At 35.5% G+C, this 19,961-nt stretch overlaps 1 protein-coding gene across 8 annotated transcripts in view; it reads left to right on the top strand.

Moving 5' to 3' along the window:
• The window catches only part of TRPS1 (transcriptional repressor GATA binding 1), a 279,500-nt gene that overhangs the window by 101,337 nt on the left and 158,202 nt on the right, over positions 1–19,961 (top strand). For all 8 annotated transcript variants that reach the window (XM_082364223.1, XM_082364227.1, XM_082364228.1 and 5 more), the window contains one exon: positions 362–965. In XM_082364223.1, the coding sequence (XP_082220349.1) occupies positions 362–965 (604 nt within the window). The remainder of the gene's footprint in view (positions 1–361; positions 966–19,961) is intronic.

Here is a 19,961-nt window from a genome sequence, read left to right on the forward strand (position 1 = left end):
TGAATATCTATTAAATAATATAGAATTGATGATTATCCGGTCACAGTAAAATGAACAGAGCAGGTCCTTCAATAATAAAGCAAATCAACCAGTTTTAAATGTGACTTGTCTGGAGTGTGTACGCATAAGTGTGTCTGTGTGTGCAGGTACCTGTTATTGCTAATATAACAAACGGGAATATTGCATTCCTTACCTAGAACTGAAGATGCCAGTTAATTACATGCCAGTTTCTGGGTATTGAGACTATTGTTATTTCATTCTACCTATTACATTACAGGAGATAAAATTCAGGTGCTTGAAGACTATTTTTTAAAGCCCTTCTGAATGCTAGATTTCGAGTAATGGTTTTCTTCTTCTGCAGGAGAGCACACAGCTGCTACAAATGCCGTCAATGCAGTTTTACAGCTGCCGAGACTCAGTCACTACTGGAGCACTTCAACACTGTTCACTGCCAGGAACAGGACAGCACTACAGCCAACGGCGAAGAGGACGGGCATGCCGTATCCACCATCAAGGAGGAGCCCAAGATTGACCTCAAGGTCTACAGTCTGCTCAATCCAGACTCTAAAATGGGAGAGCCGGTTGCTGAGAGTGTGGTGAAGAGGGAGAAGCTAGAAGAGAAGGACGGGCTGAAAGAAAAAGCTTGGGCTGAGAGTTCAAGTGATGACCTTCGCAACGTGACTTGGAGAGGGGCGGACATCCTACGGGGCAGTCCATCCTATACCCAAGCAAGCCTGGGGCTTCTGACCCCTGTGTCCGGCCCCCAAGAGCAGACAAAGACTTTAAGGGATAGCCCCAACGTAGAGGCTGCCCACCTGGCGCGCCCTATTTATGGCTTGGCTGTGGAGACCAAGGGCTTCCTGCAGGGGGTGCCTGCAGGCGGAGAGAAGGCTGGCGCCCTCACCCAGCAGTATCCTGCATCCGGAGAAAACAAGTCCAAGGATGAATCCCAGTCCCTGTTACGGGTAGGAAGGTTTTATTTTTTAAAAATAATTCCTATATCTTGAAGGGAAAATGGGGAGAACGTACATTCTCTAGAGTTAGTATCATGACTTACCAAGTGCAACTAAATGATGTGTATCAGTCTGGGGATGTATACTTAATAAGGCCAAAGTGGTAGAAAGCAGCTCACGTGCGTTTGTGTGTACTCTACACATACTCGATCGAGTGGGTAGAAGTCACTTGTTTGTCACTACTCTCAGCTCCGATTGAATGTTTGTTAATCATTCCTGGTGATTATGCAAAACGATGAGGCCACTTTTGGAGAAGGGAGGCTCAGAATCCCAGAAGGATGCACATTTGTTACATTAAAATAATGAAATGACTTGTAAATTTTAAGGTGGTGTGGCACCGTCTATGGTTAATAAGGAAATTAGCAGAGATTTAAATCGCTAAGAATGCAAAGCCCTCAGTGAGACGTTAATACAGAAATGTAGTGTTTTTAAAACTCACAGCGTAATTATGTACAAATGACAATGCTTGTTGTTTTGTTGCCAAGAGGGGGGAGAAAATGAGATAGACCTAAGTGTGAATGGCGTGAAGAGCATCCAAAGAAGAGAACCATGAATTTTACATTATCGGGCTCTTGTAGGGAGAAAGACACAGTCCTGGGTGAAAAAGAAACTAAACAAAAGCTCTGTAAGATAAGATCCTTGCTCACTCTCTTCATGCTGTGTAGACTGTGAATTGTTGAGAAATATTTTAGATTTTGAAAATTCAGGAGCTCCCAGTTGAGTGATGCTTGCTTTTTGCCTAAGGCACTACCACTTCAACATCTCACCTTGACTTTGAGAAGTTTTGAGCTTTCCGGATGATTTCAAAGCTTTGTTCCTTCATGGAAGGTAGGATCAGAAACCAGCTAACCTTTACAAAAGAGCTGGTTAGGAAATACAGTTCAGCCAGCCCAGTGCTTTGACCTGGAGGTAGGAGACCACCGAGTTCTCTCTGGATGTATTCTGGGGAGAAAAATTACTCTTGCCAATGTCAGCTTGGCTACTCTGCTCTCATTTCGTCTAGATTCTCCGAAGCTTATCTGTGCTTCTCTGGCTTTCCCTAGTGGAGTTGAGAAACGCCCCTTGGAGGAGCACAGTTAATTATAAAAGTTGTTACCTTTCCCATCCGCAGTCATGCCCTGGAGCTAAGAGGAGGGCTTGAATGCAGAAGAGGAGATGCCTCCTTGTACACTGAGAAACAAAGAATCCTTCCTGCCCGGAAGGAGCAAGCTTATCATAAATAACTTTGGAAAGAAGAGAAATAGTTCCTGTGCTTTTCAAGTGAGTGTTCAATTTAGGGAGCTTCTTTCATATATTATGCATCTTTATCATTGTAAATGCTCATCATTTTCTTAATATATGAGGACTCTTCTGATCTCAAGTGGCTCTTATGGTTTCTGGTTATAAGTCAGGAAAGACGTGTCCTAGGATTTTTAAATTTCGTGTTGCATCTTGAGAGCGTGGTGGAATTGATTTCCTTACATCTCTATCACTAGAACTCCCCACTCTTTTTTCTTTTTTTCCATTTAAAACTGTTTTCATCCATGACATCTTCATCTGATACCAAATTGTGTGACTCTTTTAGACTGTTTCTGGAATGTTACCTTTTCTGCCACTGTTTGTAAACACTAAGAACTTGGAACGAGCAGTAATTTATGAAGCAGTGCAATCTAAAACCTGAGCAGGATAGTTCTATTCTTTAAGCAGCCTGAGGATGATAATACTTTTCTAAAAAAATTGTTTTTCTCAATTCCTCCACTTCCTTAATTCCCTGACTTCAACTTTCTGTTACATCATTTTAACTGTCTTTTCAGTTCCTCCACATTAGCTGCTGAAGTAGGAAATCTTCAGCAAGAGGCTACTTAACTGCGTTCTACAGTGAATATCAGATTCCTAACTGTAGGATTTGTGATACTTAAAGGCCATCGTCTACTAAATTTTGAGAGCTGACAAAAAAGTATATATATATATATATATATATATGGCATATTTTAAAGTGGCCTGGATCTTTCTTCTGTGATTTTAGTAAAATTTGATCTTTAAAATTTATATTTTCATTGCATTTGAATAGTGCTTTTGGAAATCACCCATTTTATTGGACATTTGCGTTAAGGAGGTGTAGCTGATTTGATTTATTGTGAAATATTGGGTCGGCCAAAATGTTCATTTGGTTAGTGAATATGCTGTTCAGTAAAGTTCTTGGTGAAATGAAAAATGTGGCTTTTATTTTTACTTAAAATCTAATGAACTTTTTGGCCAACCCCATATTTAGTATATTAACTGAATTTAAAAGTTTTAATTTACACATATCTTGCTGATCAGCTTTTTAAGATAATTGAGAGAAGTAAGAGCCCATTCTGATTGTGAATGTGACAAGAATTCTATTTTGGTGAATTCTGATTGTGAATTTGACAAGAAATCTACTTTGGTGGTAGAAATTGGTATTGCTAAGTTATCATGGCAAACATATACTTCTCATTCCTTCCTCTGCCATCAGTCAGGGGAAACCCAAAAGAATATTGCCATCATATTTACTAAGGCAAAACCAAAGTACTTTAATTTTGTAATTTTAGAGGTCTAGTTAGTAACAAAGGTGTCCTGTAAAAATTTATAAGTACACAAGTGAAATATGCACATACAATTTCCATGTTTTAAATGAAAAAACAGGGGTCTGTGTAAGTATATATCTACAGAATGTAATATTCATGTTTGATTTTAAATAGTAGAATGAAATGTGAAATTAACTTGCTGTTTGGTATGTTTGTTTTGAAATAGTAAGCAATTTAAGAAATGGAAAATAGGTTTTAAAAGCGATTTTTTAATTAGAGCATCCAGTAAAGCATTAATAGGACAAATATAAATACATTTATACATGTAGTTTCTGATACTAAAAGTAAAAACTTGACTATCATCTTTGACTACTGGGCAGAGTGATTTCGAGAATTAAGTGTGGAAAATGTGTCCAACAGAAAATGTTAATTTAAAATAGTTTAACACTATGTTGCTAAATAATGGAAACATTTTAAAGAGTATGCTGAATGGAGTTAGGGTCATGTCACAAAGCACATCATTAAAATATCACTTTCTGAATATTAGTCTTTCTGTTACATGTTTCTAACTGGTTGTAGTTATGAAATTCTGCTGCACTCAAAGTGAGGAAGGAAATATAAGAATCACAGAGAAGAGCTCAAGTTTCAAAATATTCATTAGTTTTCTTCACTTCTTTCTTTTCTTTTTCTTTTTTTTTTTCTTAGGTCAGTGTTTGGCTTTTAGTTTGACATTCAGTGGCAGCTCATTTATGTGTATTTTCATTTGGTGAATGCCTTTAGACTTTCCTTGTTACTAGAATGGAATTGATCTTGTTATAAAAAATTCTAAATTGTGTATGTGACCTGTGTTGATGATTGTGCTTTGAGTACGGCAGGGAGCACATTAACATAAGCTTCATCTTGTAAATTGCTTTATGAAAATCAGGGTTTTGTGTGCACTAACAGTATTTCTATAAAATCATGTTTTTTCTTTTTATGAGTAGAAAGAAATATTAGCCCCTTTAGATGCTTTGCTAGAAATAGTCCAAGTTTATATGTAGAGTTTAATTGTTCCTCTTTTAAAACTTCTAGAATAGATCTTACAAAACATGAATAAGCTCCTGAAAATGTTTTGAAAACGCAGCATTTAAATTGGGCTCCATGAAGAGGTTAACGTCTTTAGTACCGTCTTGCTAAAAGCAAAAGTTAATTGGTTTTTTATATTCAAATAGATGTTCCTTTCTCATTTTAAATTAAACAGTGTAGTATAGTCAGAACTCAGTATAGTCGGTGCTCTTTTCTGATCAGCTTCTTGTATAATTTTTATTTTAACAAAGGCATTTATTTATTTAATTATTTGGTAGCTTCTTAACGCAGATGTAACTGTGTTCGTTTTATTATTTCCTGGTTGAGAAATTCTAGGTTTCATTCTTGTAATTAACGTGTTAGATTGGATTTTATAACACAGAAAGCTTTGTCTTTTAACTGATAACCCCATTAAAAGGAAGCAAACACCTGTTATTAAATTTCACAAAGATTTTGCCAGTATCAAATGCATTTTTTTCATTTTTCAGTGAAACGCAGAAGTATAATTGTTTAGTTGGCAAATCTATACTTATGTAATACACTTCTGCATGTCATGTCAGGACAGAACGTCACAGTCAGATAACTCATAGGCTCTAATTCTTCCACCAGTTCAGATGCCCTAGTTATCAGTCCACTTTCCACATGCACCTAGGGGAAAAATAAATCTCTTTGTGAATGATTTCGGTTTGCAGTGTAAATTTATTTACGGATTTGTCCGTTTTAACATGTACAGTTTGCACTGCTTGGTTTGGGCAGAGATGCCTAGCCATGGGCTGTGGAGTTGAGTTTCAGGTTCTTGGAGTTGAGATCCGAGTTGAGCCATTGGCTCAGAGAAAGGGCCTCCCAGGATCCCGTTCATTTGTCTGCTAGAGAGGATCATGATGCCAGCCATCCTCTCAGGAGTGCTGCGCAGCTTAGTTAATTAATGTTTGTCAGGCCATTTGAGATCGTCAGATGCAGGGTTCTAGATAAGTGCAAAGTAGTATGATTATTTGTTCGTTTTGTAAATGTGATACCAAGACAGTACAAAGCAGATGTTATTTCCCCCTTTCTTCAGCGGCGTTAAATTTATAGTTTAAAGATTGTTGATACCGGACAGCCCATTGAGATGCAAAAATGTTCTTTTGGGGACAGTCCATTGGCAGTCAAAGAGACGTTTAAACAAGCGACAGTGTTGAATGCCTTTACAACCATTGACAGAAGACCGCAGGAACTTTTTTTTAACTAAAGATGATCTCAAGTGAAAAGTCTGATATTTATTGTTTTGCTTCATGTTTAATGAAAATAAAAGCAGCTATCATCTAGGTACTGTTGTCTAAACATAGTGTTTACATACATAACCATTTTCCTGACCCCATTTGAATTTTTTTATATTTGCATATATTGAATACCAAAGAGAAAGGTCTATACTAGGAAAAATAGGAAGTATACACCTCCCTAATCATTAGCTATGAAATAGTAGTTTTTAGGCCATGTTGGTAAAGTTTCTCTTTAAGTAGCCGCTGATATTTATTTTGCCTAAGAATAAAATGTTAAAAACCATTTACTGTATCCAGAGATTAACAATCCTTGTATATCTCTGTGCTTCTGCCCTAGATAGATGCATTTCTATTGTCACCTATTAGAAAAGGATATGGTTTAAATTCAAATATATAATAGATTTATTTTAAAAATAACAATTATTCATCTTCTTAGTTATGTTTAATAGTGAACATGACCATTTTAATTGTTTTTATTAAATAAAATCTAAGTAGCTTTTTTTTCCTTTGTTGGTTATTCATCTTTTATATTGGTATACCATATTTGACAATAGATCACTACTAAAATCAATTTGATACATATATGTTTGACTAATGGGATTTTCTATTATTCTGATTTCTTTAAGTCAACTCCCCTGGCTAAAGTATTTTTTAAAAGCACATTTTTTTTTCTTTTTTTGTAACCTAGGCTTTTTGTGAAGTCTGGCATAGTTCTGCTGGCCCAGGTTTCTAAGGCAGGGGAAGCAGATGTATCTTTTAGTGAATTGGGCTGTAAGTTTGTAGTCCCTGTGAAATGGTATCCTTCAGCACGGTATCTGTTAATTATTTCCTGTATAACTATCTTTTGCTTGGCTTCCTTTTTTTCACGGACGGCATGAGTCAGAAGATAACAGGGCCCAAGAAGGACCCTATTGTTGAGTGTTCTGAGATGTTGGAAGTGAAGAGTATACAGAAGGTGGCCCAAGTTTCAGGAGCACAGATGCAGAATGATTCAAAAGTGTGTCAGCCATGAGCTGCACAGCCTCGATGTGAATCTAGTATTTTTCTGGCAAAGTCCAGTCTGATGGGTGGGTTTAACAGAAGTGTTGATTACCTAAAATCCAGGAAAAATGTTTACCTTGGATTTCTGTGTTTTGGTATTTGCTCCCACCAAAAAAGTGAATATTGTTTCCTTTGTCATATTCTTTTACTCTCCCTTCCCTTTGACTCTGTTAGTGAACTTTCATTAAGTGTTTATAGACAAGGACATTGATTACTAAGATGGTCTACCAATAAACTCAAGGAAGCTTGGCAGGTAGGCTACTGCCGCGTGTGGTTGGCTACTAGTTCAAGGAGATGCAGATAGTTTCAGTGAGGCTCCAAGAACCTATTTCCTTCATTTTGGCGAAGTAACATTCTCATTTATAGATGTTTATAATTAACTATAATTTACAAGTAAAACAGAATTGGGGTTATGACGTCGTTTTGGAAAAAATCCACAACACTTTATCTTACGGCATATTTTTTATGTTGTTATCAGTGATTAGGAGTAAGGCAAAGGAATCTTACTTTCGTTTTGTTTTTGTAAGTACAGGACATTTGTGATGTGATCAGTTGAGTGGTATCATCTCTCATGTTAGGATGATCAAATAGCTCTCGCACGTAATATTACATGTTAACTTGCCTTTTTAAAAAGAGTTTCTCAATTTCTAAGATTTAATTTGGGCATATTAATTATGAAAGCGATGAACCATTTCATGCCCTGGAAATTTACCTATCTGTAACATCATGATTAATCAGAAAAAACTAAGGATATACAGATATATTTCTAAAAGGCAGAATACACTGTATAATATTTAAATGAGAAAATACGACTGATAATAAATGGTGTCCCATGTCCAAGTCACTGTCATCGAAGTGGGTCATTTTTAAGATACAAAATAAATTCACTCATAAATAATGCTTAGAGAATAATATCCTAGAAATACGTAATTAAGGAGAGCTGTTAAACTAAATTGACTTATTTAATGATGAATGCAGATAATCGAGGAAAAAGCAAATGATAATCTTTAAGAGCTATTTCTTATGTATATGAAATATGACAGATATCCAATAGCCAGATAATGGTATGATATGCTTCCCTTATATTATGTGTACAGCACAGTTTATTTTCTAGAGGAATTTATTTCCAAGTACGACCTATGTTCTTATGCAGATTTGAGTCATGTTTCTTAAGGGAAAGCAGTCAACTCAGGTAGGCTTATCTTTTTTAGGGGAGAACTCTCTCTTTCCTTGTTTTCCTTTTGCCTCCCTGGATGATGTTTTTACCACCCTTCACAATTTCTCAACCCAGTTTTTGCCTTCCTTGGATGTGTGTTGGATGTGGCGGGTAATAGTGTGGGCTTTGAGGGAATATAAGAGAGAACTTGATTTTTCTCTTTAAAATATGGAATTTAATGATCTTTAGTTTTATTTGTTGCTGAAATATTTACATTGATTCCATTAGAAAGTATTTTTTCTTTCATAGGATTATCAGAATGCCACATAGAATAGTCTTTATTATTTCTTAATAACGTGTTAAAAAGACAAGGGAAAGAATACTTTCTCAATTAACATTGAGTTTGTGATTGCTATAGGCTAAAAATACAGAATCTCAAGCCATTCTTTTTTTTTTTTTTTTTTCCTATTTATTTATTTTTGGCTGTGTTGGGTCTCCGTTGCTGCGCGTGGGCTTTCTCTAGTTGCGGCGAGTGGGGGCTACTCTTTGTTGGGGTGTGAGGGCTTCTCATTGCGGTGGCTTCTCTTGTTGCAGAGCACGGGCTCTAGGCGCACGGGCTTCAGTAGTTGTGGCACGTGGGCTCAGCGGTTGTGGCTCACGGGCTGTAGAGTGCAAGCTCAGTACTTGCGGCACACGGGCTTAGTTGCACCGCTACATGTGGGATCTTCCTGGGCCAGGGCTTGAACCCATGTCCCCTGCATTGGCAGGTGGATTCTTAACCACTGCGCCACCAGGGAAGCCCTCTCAGGCCATTCTTAACCCACCCGTTAATGACGTTTATGAAAACATGCCCTGATGTTATTTATATGCACAAGTTAGGTCAGATTTATGTATGGGAATCTAAACGTTTACAAATATTACATTTGAGAGAGCTATTTGCTTTACTTAAAAATAATCATTTGCTTTAAAAAAAACCCCAGAACCTCAGTATGGGACTTTTAAAATTTCTTCCCTGATACCTTGAAAAATGAAAATGTTTTTATTTACTTATAACTTTTTAGAAGCTTATCTGTTTTGCAAAGCATGCTACAGTTGAAGCAGTGTTGGTCATATTATAGAAGATACACATGTTTGGCTAATCTAATTCTTAATGTCAGGAATTTACAACCTAAATTTTTCTTGATAATTCAAGAAAATCCATTACTTCGCCTGAATCATATAACTGATTCAAAGAAAACTGGAGGTTTTTAAAATGAAGACTGTCGCAATGGGCAGTCTATGGTCTACAAATTAACTATCCCCTTAATATGCCTCTCAAAACTTTATACTATGATAATATATCTCATGTAGGATTTTTTAAAAAATCAAATCAAAATTTAGAGCTTACCTCAAATTTACATATGATTTAAATATTTTTCAAGACTCCAAAATATATCTGAATTATTCTTTAGTAGTGTGCCGAGCCCTTGGAGGTTACAGCTGGGTTTAGAGGTGGGTGTGTTCCACCTTTAATGGAGTGTCTCTGGTTGTGATTCAGGCTTGACAGGATTGTATTTTCCAGTAAAATTATATTTTATGTTTTCTTTTTACTCTTCCCTTGTGATGTAGTGGAAAGAGTACTGGATTGGAGGAAAAGAGGCTTTGTGTTCTAGACTCACTTTGTGACTAACTGGCCGTGTGACCACCATGGGTGAGTCACTCAGTCCTTATGTCCTGTTTCCTTCTTTGGAAAATTATGGAGATAGAAGCATACAATTGCTCACATCTCTTTAAAATTGCAAACTCTGGGGCCAAGCACATTTTCTATAAAACCTTAAACATTTAGGTCTGTGAATTGATACCCAAGGCAACTTTAAGACAAATATCTTCTATTGTAGACTTAGTGATGCTAGTGTCCAAAGAGATATCATGTATTTGATGTCCAAGTTCCTAAGTTAGATTTCCTTCTAATGACTAAGAACCCATAAATTATAAACAACTGTCACAATACAGTCTAAAATCTTCAACAGGGGCTTATCTTATACAAGAAAGCTCATTCTTTGAAAATAACTTTGTTTCAGGGAATCATGCTATTAAGGGTACACTTATGAATCCCGATAAAGGGAAGTCTGCACAATGAGAAATAAAATAATTCTGGTGAGCATATGACATGTTCAAAGTCTATTTCTTCAGTTTCTTGGCATTGAGCGATGTTGCCTGTTTTTTTCACAGTCAGATGTTCAAATCAGAATTTTGGATGCAGAAACTAATTTTAGTAGGTGGGGTGCAAATTTCTTATGAGTCCATGAATAGACTCTAATCCCAGCTGTTTCATTACAATTATAAAAATAAAATTGGCTGTGAATCATTCAAACTCTATTTAATGGATGTGAATAATTCAGTTTCGCCTCACTGAAATCGTAAAACTATAAACCTATCTTAGATTCTTTGTGCTCCTTCAGAGTTAATACCTCATTATTCATATATGAATTATTTGAAGTGTTGGTGGTCATGATGAAAATGACCATATTTCCACTCAGTTCCTGTGGGTTTCAGGAGAGAAGGTGGCCTCTAGGGCGGCGCTGGTGATGAAAACAAGAAAGAAATTAGGAAGAGTCTATGAAAAGAGAAAAGGATATCGAATTAGTATTTGTTGGCATTTTCTTTCCCATGGAAGAGTCTATGAAAAGAGAAAAGGATATCGAATTAGTATTTGTTGGCATTTTCCTTCCCATTATATGTTCATTACATACATTTTAGAAAATATAAATAAGCAAAAAAGAAGAAAATGACTACTCAACACTTTAATCTATCCCTTTCTGGAGACACACACACACTCGAAGACATGCACATACAAACATAGACTTATATGTTTATTATTAAATAGCCTTCCATTTCACTTTATAATAAATTGTAAACATTTTCTCATATTAGTGTTTATTCTGTTAGTATTTATTGACTTCATAATATTTCATTATGTATTGTACTAGTTGTACCAGAAAAGATGATTATTGATTCCTTGTTGTCAGACATTTAAGTTACTTCCAGTTTTTGCTGTGGTAAATAGTGCTGCATTGAATATCCTTGTAGCTAAATAATTCTGTCTTGCTTGCAATTTTAAATTGTTAGAACTGGCTTCCCTATAATCAGGTTCCTCCATGGGGTGACACAGTAGTGGAGTTTATTGTCAAGTATTGGTCACTTTACCAGGCTATGTGTATATATAGTGTTGGGAAATGGGAAAACATTTTATTGGTGAGAATTGCCTCACAGTGGTAGCTAAGAAATAGAAACCCCAACATTTTCTTTAAACATTATTATGGGGGAAAAATTAGTATGAAGGTTTGAATAAGGTGCATTTCTGAAGCACCAACATAGATTCAGTGAAGTATCTATTTCACTTTTACAATCAAAACATTCCTTAGTCACCTTGACATTCAAAGAGTATTTAAATAGTGTAAGGTACTGAAATGAGTCTTACAAGGTAAATATATATATAATATGTATATATATGTATACATGTATACTTAATATATATGTATATATGTATTTAATATATAAAGGGATTTCACTGTCTCCAAAAAGATTCTTAAAGTTAATATGTTTTGGTGATCACATAAAGTTGGTGCCAGCAGCTATTTAGTGAAGTACTTGGTACACACACAAACTCTGTTTTAAACTATTTGAATTTATTTTAATTTACTCAAGGGTCATTTACATAGTTTAAGGTAAGGTAAGAATGAAACTCAGGTGTTAAAGGGAAGTGTAGAAAACCATTCTAAATCCCATTTTCATTTTCTTTTTCAAGCATCTCACTGCTATATGCAAAGTCCTTTCAAAGACTAGAAACTATTTGTGTTTATAGTTCATGAAATTTTAACAGTATACCCATTTGTTTGGGGGATTTGAATGCATAATTGGTTGTATCTAAATTTACATACATTAATACTCATCTGGGTTCAGGCTTTATTTTCAAAGAACCAACATGTGTTAAACCAAACTAACCTAGACTCAGACTTGAAAGAAATAGAAATCCAAAGCAAAAGATAACTTTTGTAGAATCATTCCCTGATGTACTGGTCTCTAACTTTTCTTGTCCCATAAATAATAATTTAGCACCTACTTTGTTTCAGGAACCATGAAAGATCCTATAAAGAGTATGGATATAAGTAAATCAGGGTTCTTGCCCTCAAGTAATATACAATCATGTATAAGTGATAAGCTAAGTATACAGACAACGATAATAAAAGTGAGACTTCCATAAAAGGGACAAGGAGAGGAGAGCAGTGGTCTTTGGGTGTTTAAAGAGGAACAGACCACATTCAGTTGAGTGATTGAAAACAGTTGTCATACATAGAGTTTTCTGAGATGATTTTTGAAAAAAAGACTAAGCTTTCAGCAAGTGAATATGACTGCATGGAGGGCAAGCTCTGTAGAGAGAACAATGTGAGTTTAGCTGAGGGCATTTTTAAGATATAGATGATGGAAAAGCTTGATCAAAAGGTATGTGCAGTATAGTTTGTGTAGCTAAGACCTGACATATAGGTTAGGAGAATTTCCTTAAATGCTTATTTGAAATTTTTTATTTCAGAAGGAAATAAGGAACCATCACAGGATTTAGATCAAAGATACCTTGATCAAACCTTTACCAAGGTTAATATCTATCCCATTTTACATAGGATGGCTTGGAAGGGGGTGGATAGGTGGGCAGAATTGTGATAAAGGAGATTAATTAGTAGGTTAATCCCTTATCCTATGACTGATAACAAAGGCTACACTAGGATAGTGAAAATGAGAGATTATTTTTATAGATATGCTAGATGTAGAATATTCAAGAGGTAGCCAAGTTGACATGTGTGGGTGACCAAGAGGAGGGAGGTTATGATGAATGAGGCTTTAAGTTTGGATGACTGGACAAGGAGACCAATAATAGCTAACATTTGATAATCAACAACTATGGGCCAGGCTCTCCTTTCTATTTGTAATAACTCATTTAATCTTCCAAGTAACCCCATGCCATAGAGGATATCTTTAATTCCATTTTACAGAGGAAATAGAGCCTCAGAAATATTAAATCACTTGCCCAAAGTCACCCAGCTAGTAAGTGACTGGGTCATGCTAGACCATGTCCATATAGGCTGGCTTCAGAGTCCATACTTTTCTAAATTGCTTTTTGATGAATGGTAGTGCCATTAGCAGAACTCTAGCGTGAGCTTTTTTGTGAGTGTTAAATAAGGTAGTCTTAACACCTAAAAGTTTGCAGGGCATTCAGATGAAAATATCTAATGGATAGCAAGAAATGGCATTTCTCATAGGAGGAGGAGAGAGGAGTTGGAACATTCCAACTCCAACAGAGGAGTTGGAATGACTTCTAAATGAACCGACATTTCTTTAATAGTTGAATTTATATTGAAAACCTAGTTTGTACAGAATATTCTAGGAGTGATACCAACATGGACAAGCTATGGACACCGATTCTTTAAACCATTTGTAAACCAGTCTGGGAGATAATGTTCAGAAACATGATTATGGTATAAGGAAAGGAGTGCCAAGTGCCATGGAGTGAAACAAGTAAGCTGTAGTATTTAATTTAATTTAATATTTTAGCATTTTTTATTGAAGTATAGTTAATTTACAGTGTTGTGTTAGTTTCAGGTGTACAGCAAGTGATTATATATATATTCTTTTTCAGATTCTTTTCCCTTATAGGTTTTTATAAAATATTGAATAAAGTTCCCTGTGCTATACAGTAGGTCCTTGTTGGTTATCTATTTTATATATTATATATATATGTATAGTATATATATATATATATAGTAGTGTGCATGTGTTAATCCCAAATTTAATTTTTTTAAGAGGAGGAAATTATTCTTAATTGAGCCATCAAGAAAGGCCTCCTGGAAGAGGTTGCTTATTGGTTGGTTCAGAAAGGGTTGGGGTTTGCATAGGTGGTGATAGATGGGGCAGGGGATTACTGGGGTGTAAGAACGAAATAAACCAACAAAAAAGAACTTTGGTGTTTGGAGAACTTGAGGAACAATCAAAGTACAAAAGTCTAAAGATAATCCAAGTCAAAGGTGAGCTTTGTAACTGCAGCTTAAAAAAATAGCATAGTAGATGAGTCCTGCTCTAGAGTGACAGTTACTATTTTGACATTTATGAGATTAAATTTTAAGATCCTCTGTGTATGGAAAAATCTTTTGTTAATTGATAGGGTTCAGAAATTTGCAGAAACATTCATACCTCAAGATCTTATTATTTGCACGATAAACCCAAAGGAAAGAATAAGCTTTAGAACAGAGTTGGGTTATTTAAATCAAAGTCTGAAGGAAGAATTTAATAAAATCTTTAATTAGTGTAAATAAGCATCAGAAAGTTACGTTTAATATATATATATATACTTTATGCACAGTATATATGTAAATTACTCTTTTATTCAAATATAAATTAAAAATAATTCTACATAGGACCATACCATACATAGGTTCAAAAGAAATATAAATGAAAAAAATTCTTGAAAACCTGTTTAAAGTGTATGCCATACATACTATACTCATTTGATTGATTCATTATATATAAGAACTATTGTCTTTTGGTTTTATATATTGGTGTTCTGATTTATTCACTAATCATTTCTCTTAGCTTTGATTCCGTGGCTCATTTTCATGTCCTATTTAATGTCTTATTTAGTCATTGAGAAGAAAGAGAAATCCTTGCCTGTGATATGTCACCTGTTGTTTAATGGCTAAAACTGTTACATATCTTTATACTGTATTACATTAAGTCATTTTAAAAGCATTGCTTTCCCTTTTGTTTAAAATTCCTACAGTCCCTGGGATATTGGTAGGGGGTTAATGGAAGTCTTGATTAAAATCTCCCAAGCTTCAAGGCTTTCAGTTCTGTAAACAATTTAGATCTGAGAGATAGGCTTATGTCTTTTTACTAGTCTATTTACTGATTTAATGTTAAGAAAAAATCATAAGTTTATTCTTTATTTTTTCGGTAATAAGTATAAATTAAAATGCATTTTTAAAAAAATCAACCACAGCCCACTGTGTGATGATCACAGAATTTATGGCAGTTCTTTCAAAAACTCTCTGTAGACACAACATCATCATTTAAAAGTAAACGGGCTGTCTTTGGTGTACTGATTTTCCGTTATTAAAGATAAGCCTTTTAAGTTTTATATCTAGAGTGTTTCCAAGAGATTCTTTCTACACTTGCAGGACCATGAACTCTAATCATGACTTAATCAATCTCACTTGCTTCATAATATCTAACCAAACCATAGGCGGATAAAGGCTCTGAAATAGGTAAAAGTCATAATGCACTTGAAGTTTACACTTAGACCCACAAGCTTAGATTCATTAATTATCCATCTTTGTGACCAGCCCAAACCGCTCCCACCTTTCTATGACTAGACAGTGACCGCACAATATTCAGGTTCAGTCAGATGTCGTAACTGTTCTATATTTAACGAATCAGATGAGTTTTAAACATGGCTTTGAGTTGGGATTCGCGTGGAATTGAGTTGGCACCTCTGTAGTTTCCAGTCCTTATGATTTTAATGTATGAATTTCATTGCAATGTTGAGATTTTTGTGATATTCTCTGGACCTGAAATTGAGATCCACTGAAGTACGTGTCTGTGTGTGTGTGTGTGTGTGTGTGTGTGTGTGTGTGTGTGTGTGTGTGCGCGCGCGCGCGTCTGAGGTTTTTCCTCTGAAAGCAAGGGGTATTTGGACAAGTTTGGAACACAATAGAGCAAAGATATGACAGAAACAGCAAATATTGGATCTTATAGTTTATCCCTTTGTGAATTTTTCTCCCTCAATAGATTGTGAGCTCCTGAGAGAGAAGGGCTATGCCATTTTTATATTTCTATTCGTCATCGGCCTTGCCATACTGCTCATCTCTTAGGAAGTCTAGAATCAATGCCTAATTAATTGAATGGAATTCTATGACTATATATCCACTTTTTTAAAAATTGGAAAACTACCTTTTAATTTCTGTGTGAGCCTACAATACTGCTAGTATAATTTTTACCGTTAATTAAGTTTATAATTGCAAACATTAATATTTGAATACTCTTTTTAGGACTAAAGGATTAGGTAAGTTATTACTTACATGCAATTTTTTCCAATAGCCTTTAAAGTATAATACTATTTGGTGAGTTGTTTACGCTGGGTAAAAACATCATAAAATTATACCAGTTTTGGTTTCACATTTTAAAAATTGAGCTTTACTGGACCATTTATAAATTTGAAACTTTTTCTGAGTTATCTGGTGAAACAGTGATTTCTCAGGGTTGACAGAGTTTTTTGATACAGGAATCTAGAGAAGCAATCTGCCAATGTGTTTCTAGGCTTAGAAGAGTTCCAGTAAAACCTGTTTATCTTTATTTTTAATTCACTTATCCAAAATTTATTTTCTTTGTGTAAATTCTTTTTAAAATAATAACTCTAAATCCCATTTTGGTTGAAATAATCAATCTTCTGCACAGCTAATGGTTTATAGAGCATGATGCTGAACACTGCTGAATCTCAAATGTGGGAAGAAAGTTTCACTATTCTTCTCTACGGTTCCCTCTAAGGAAGGGAAACGTTTTAGAACATCGGGTACTGGGTTCAAAATAAGAGGGAATGGGCAGTGGGACCATTTATTCCAATAATATTATGATCAAGTCAGGGAATCAAAGGCTTACAAGACTAGAAAATGTGATGTGAAGAAGAGAAAGATATTCATAGATAATATATTTCCTTGAGCCTGCAGCATCCCATTTGCTAGAGACGAACCCAGAAAGGAGAGTTCGAAAGCTTTTGTGAACTCAGGAATACATGTGTTGTTTTTACTACTAACCCAAAATCATCATCTTAATCTCCTTGCCTGGAAGAAATGCATAAAATAATGGGTTTTGTCTATGGAATTGAAATCTACGAAGTCAGGGAGCTTTGTTCTTTAAATGGAGTTCTTGTTTGTTTTCTTGACCCTTTAGGAAAGTAGTAGGGGGAGAGGAGGGAAAAGGGGTATAGCTGTAATGCAAAAGAAAACTGGTGAATTACCCTGTTCTTCTTGGCCCTGATGTTGTTGAATTGTACCTACACTATGGTATCCCTCTGGTACCAGATTCATTGCCTTTCAGGGTTGGAATCCATGCAGAGAGGAAGGATTCATGAAGAAATAATCAAAATCATAGTCTTTTACTGTTGTCTTGTTCTATACAGTCGGTTATTTTTGTCTGGGTGGTTTACAGAGATGTAACTCCTTCAATCATCTAAATGTGATGTAGTAAAAGTCATTTGCAGGAAGTGAAACCTACTTTGTTACTTTTTTTCACTCAAAGGCTAATGTGATTAGCTCTAAAACATTTGTTCATCTTTTTTATCGAGTATTTGAACTATGCCTATGGAAGACATATGGATTTAAATAGTACTTGGCTTACCATCTGCTGATAAGGGAAAGTGAGATGCTAAATCAGAGTGGCAGGAAAGTCTATTTCAGTAGACGCTATTTCAATCTGAAATACTGTAGGCAATCTTACAGAGTATTTTAATTGGGATTATATTGACATGTGTTAGTAAAAGGAGTATATTTGCTGGAATGGTTCAACTTATATAATCATTAAATTTATATATCAGTGTAGAGATGTGGGGCAGTGCAAAATTTTGATCCCATTAATTGTAGATTTTTCTTTTTTTTCTAAAATTGTCATTTGTGGGAAAACCTTTCTGATTCATTCATTTTAGAGCAATGGTACATTTTATATCTCATGCCAGAAATCAAAACATAAAACATCAACTTTTCAGATAAATTAATTAGAAATTAAAAACCATAATTTATTCTTTTAATACAGTGCTCATTTGTTGAATATTTTTATTGTAAACTGCATTTTGAAAATCCTTTTTAACCTTGGAGAGATTAGAAGAAGAAAAAGAGAATATCTGCTTTTATGATGATAAAATGCTGAAAAGTCTATAATTGTGCCATATGTATGTTTCAGGTTAAAATTTCAAGAATGTAAAGTCATCTAGGCATTAAGAATTCTATGAAATATAGTATACTTTGAATCATATACAAGTATGTGCATATATATGTATATGTGTATTTATATATTATACATGAGTATATAATTTTGATTAAGCCTCACACCGGGTTTATATTTGTTAATAAGTAAAAAGTTTTCAAGTTAATCTGTCATTCTTTTATAAAACATGTGTCTGGCACATCACTTATGGTTGTGGTGACGCAGGGGTCAATATACACATAGTTTCTGCCTCCTGGGAGGAAGTACAGTAAAGAGTGCTTCACCATGTCCAGAATTATGCCAAAAGCCTTCATAGGCATCATCTCACTTAATTCTTTGAACAACACTGTGATACTGAACATTTGCAACCCCATTTAAATGAAGGCACAAAGAGGGCTTCCCTGGTGGCGCAGTGGTTAAGAATCCGCCTGCCAATGCAGCAGACACGGGTTCAAGCCCTGGTCCGGGAAGATCCCACATGCCACGGAATAACTGGGTCCGTGCACCACAACTACTGAGCCTGCACTCTAGAGCCGGCGCTCCTTGACAAGGGAGGCCACCGCAATGAGAAGCCAGTGCACCGCAGCAAAGAGTAGCCCCGGCTCGCCTCAACTAGAGAAAAGCCCCGGTGCAGCAAGAGACCCAGTGCAGCCAAAAAAAAAAAAAAAAAAAATTAAGGCACAAAGATATAGAGAAGTTGAGTAAGTTGCCCCAAAATAACATGCAGCTAGTTGAATTAAGTTTGAAGGTTATGTGGCAGAAGCCCATTGTGCATTGGGCTCTGTGCTCAGTGCTAAGTGCAAGATGAATAAGACAAAGTCTTTGCCCTTGAACAAAATCTACAAGATGCCAGAAACATAACAGGGTGATTTATGCAAAGCAGAAAATACAGCAGCAGAGAAGGCGGTGCTGAGTGCAGGTAGCTATCTTGGCCTGGGAGGTCCTCAAAGACATACTGGAGAAGATGATGTCTAAGCTGAATTTTGGTTTGATGAATAAAGGTGGAACAAGAGGCCAAGGGATCACAGCATGTATCCGGTGCTGGAGTCATGAACTCGTATCCGAGCAGTTTATCTAGAGCAGTACTGTGCAGTCCAGTAGGAACTCACCACACTTGGTTATGGAGCACCTGAAATGCCACTAGTCTGAACTGAAATATGCACACCAGATTTCTAAGACTGGGTCTGAAAAAAATCAATATTAAAGCTATCACGTTATACAATTTTATATTAATTACATTTTGAAATGATAATATTTTAAATATATTAACTCCAGTAGCTATATTTAACAGGTTTGCTTTGATTCAGTGAATTTGACTCACTGATTGAACAAATCAGAGATGGTTTGGTGTCTTGGAAACCTTAGAATTTCTGCATACTGTTGCTTCTGTTGATATTGTTTTGTTGGTGCATTTGAGTTATTGAGTTGACAGATTTTGGATGCGTTGGCTTTATTCAAGAAACTTCTGGGCACCTCATCAGTTTATTTCCACAGGAAAATATAAGTGAGGTCCTTAAATCGTATACATAGTACCTCATTTCTTAGAACTCGTTTTTTTTAATTTGGAAACTTTTCATTCAGTTTCTTGCAGGTAGGTCTGCGGTTTTTAAGATATTTAAGACTATTCTTTTTCTAGTCTGAAATAATTGCTGTTTTGAACTTAAGTATTTTCTAAACATTTTTTTGCAAAAGTATATTATTTTCAAGACATGGAACCTCAGAAATTTCTGTTATACTTTGTTTGGTGCCAACTTTTTTCTCCCCTATCATGAAATTTACTACATTAGTTTTCTTTACTAAGGAGCTTACGGGGGTCTAATTGAGAACAAGATCTTACAATGTGATTGGCGAAACACAGGTCAGCACTGCAGAGTCTCCCGAGAAGCTCTCCTTCCTT

Source organism: Balaenoptera borealis (genome assembly GCF_965194805.1).
Source record: "Balaenoptera borealis genome assembly, chromosome: 17".
Lineage (NCBI taxonomy): Eukaryota > Metazoa > Chordata > Mammalia > Artiodactyla > Balaenopteridae > Balaenoptera > Balaenoptera borealis.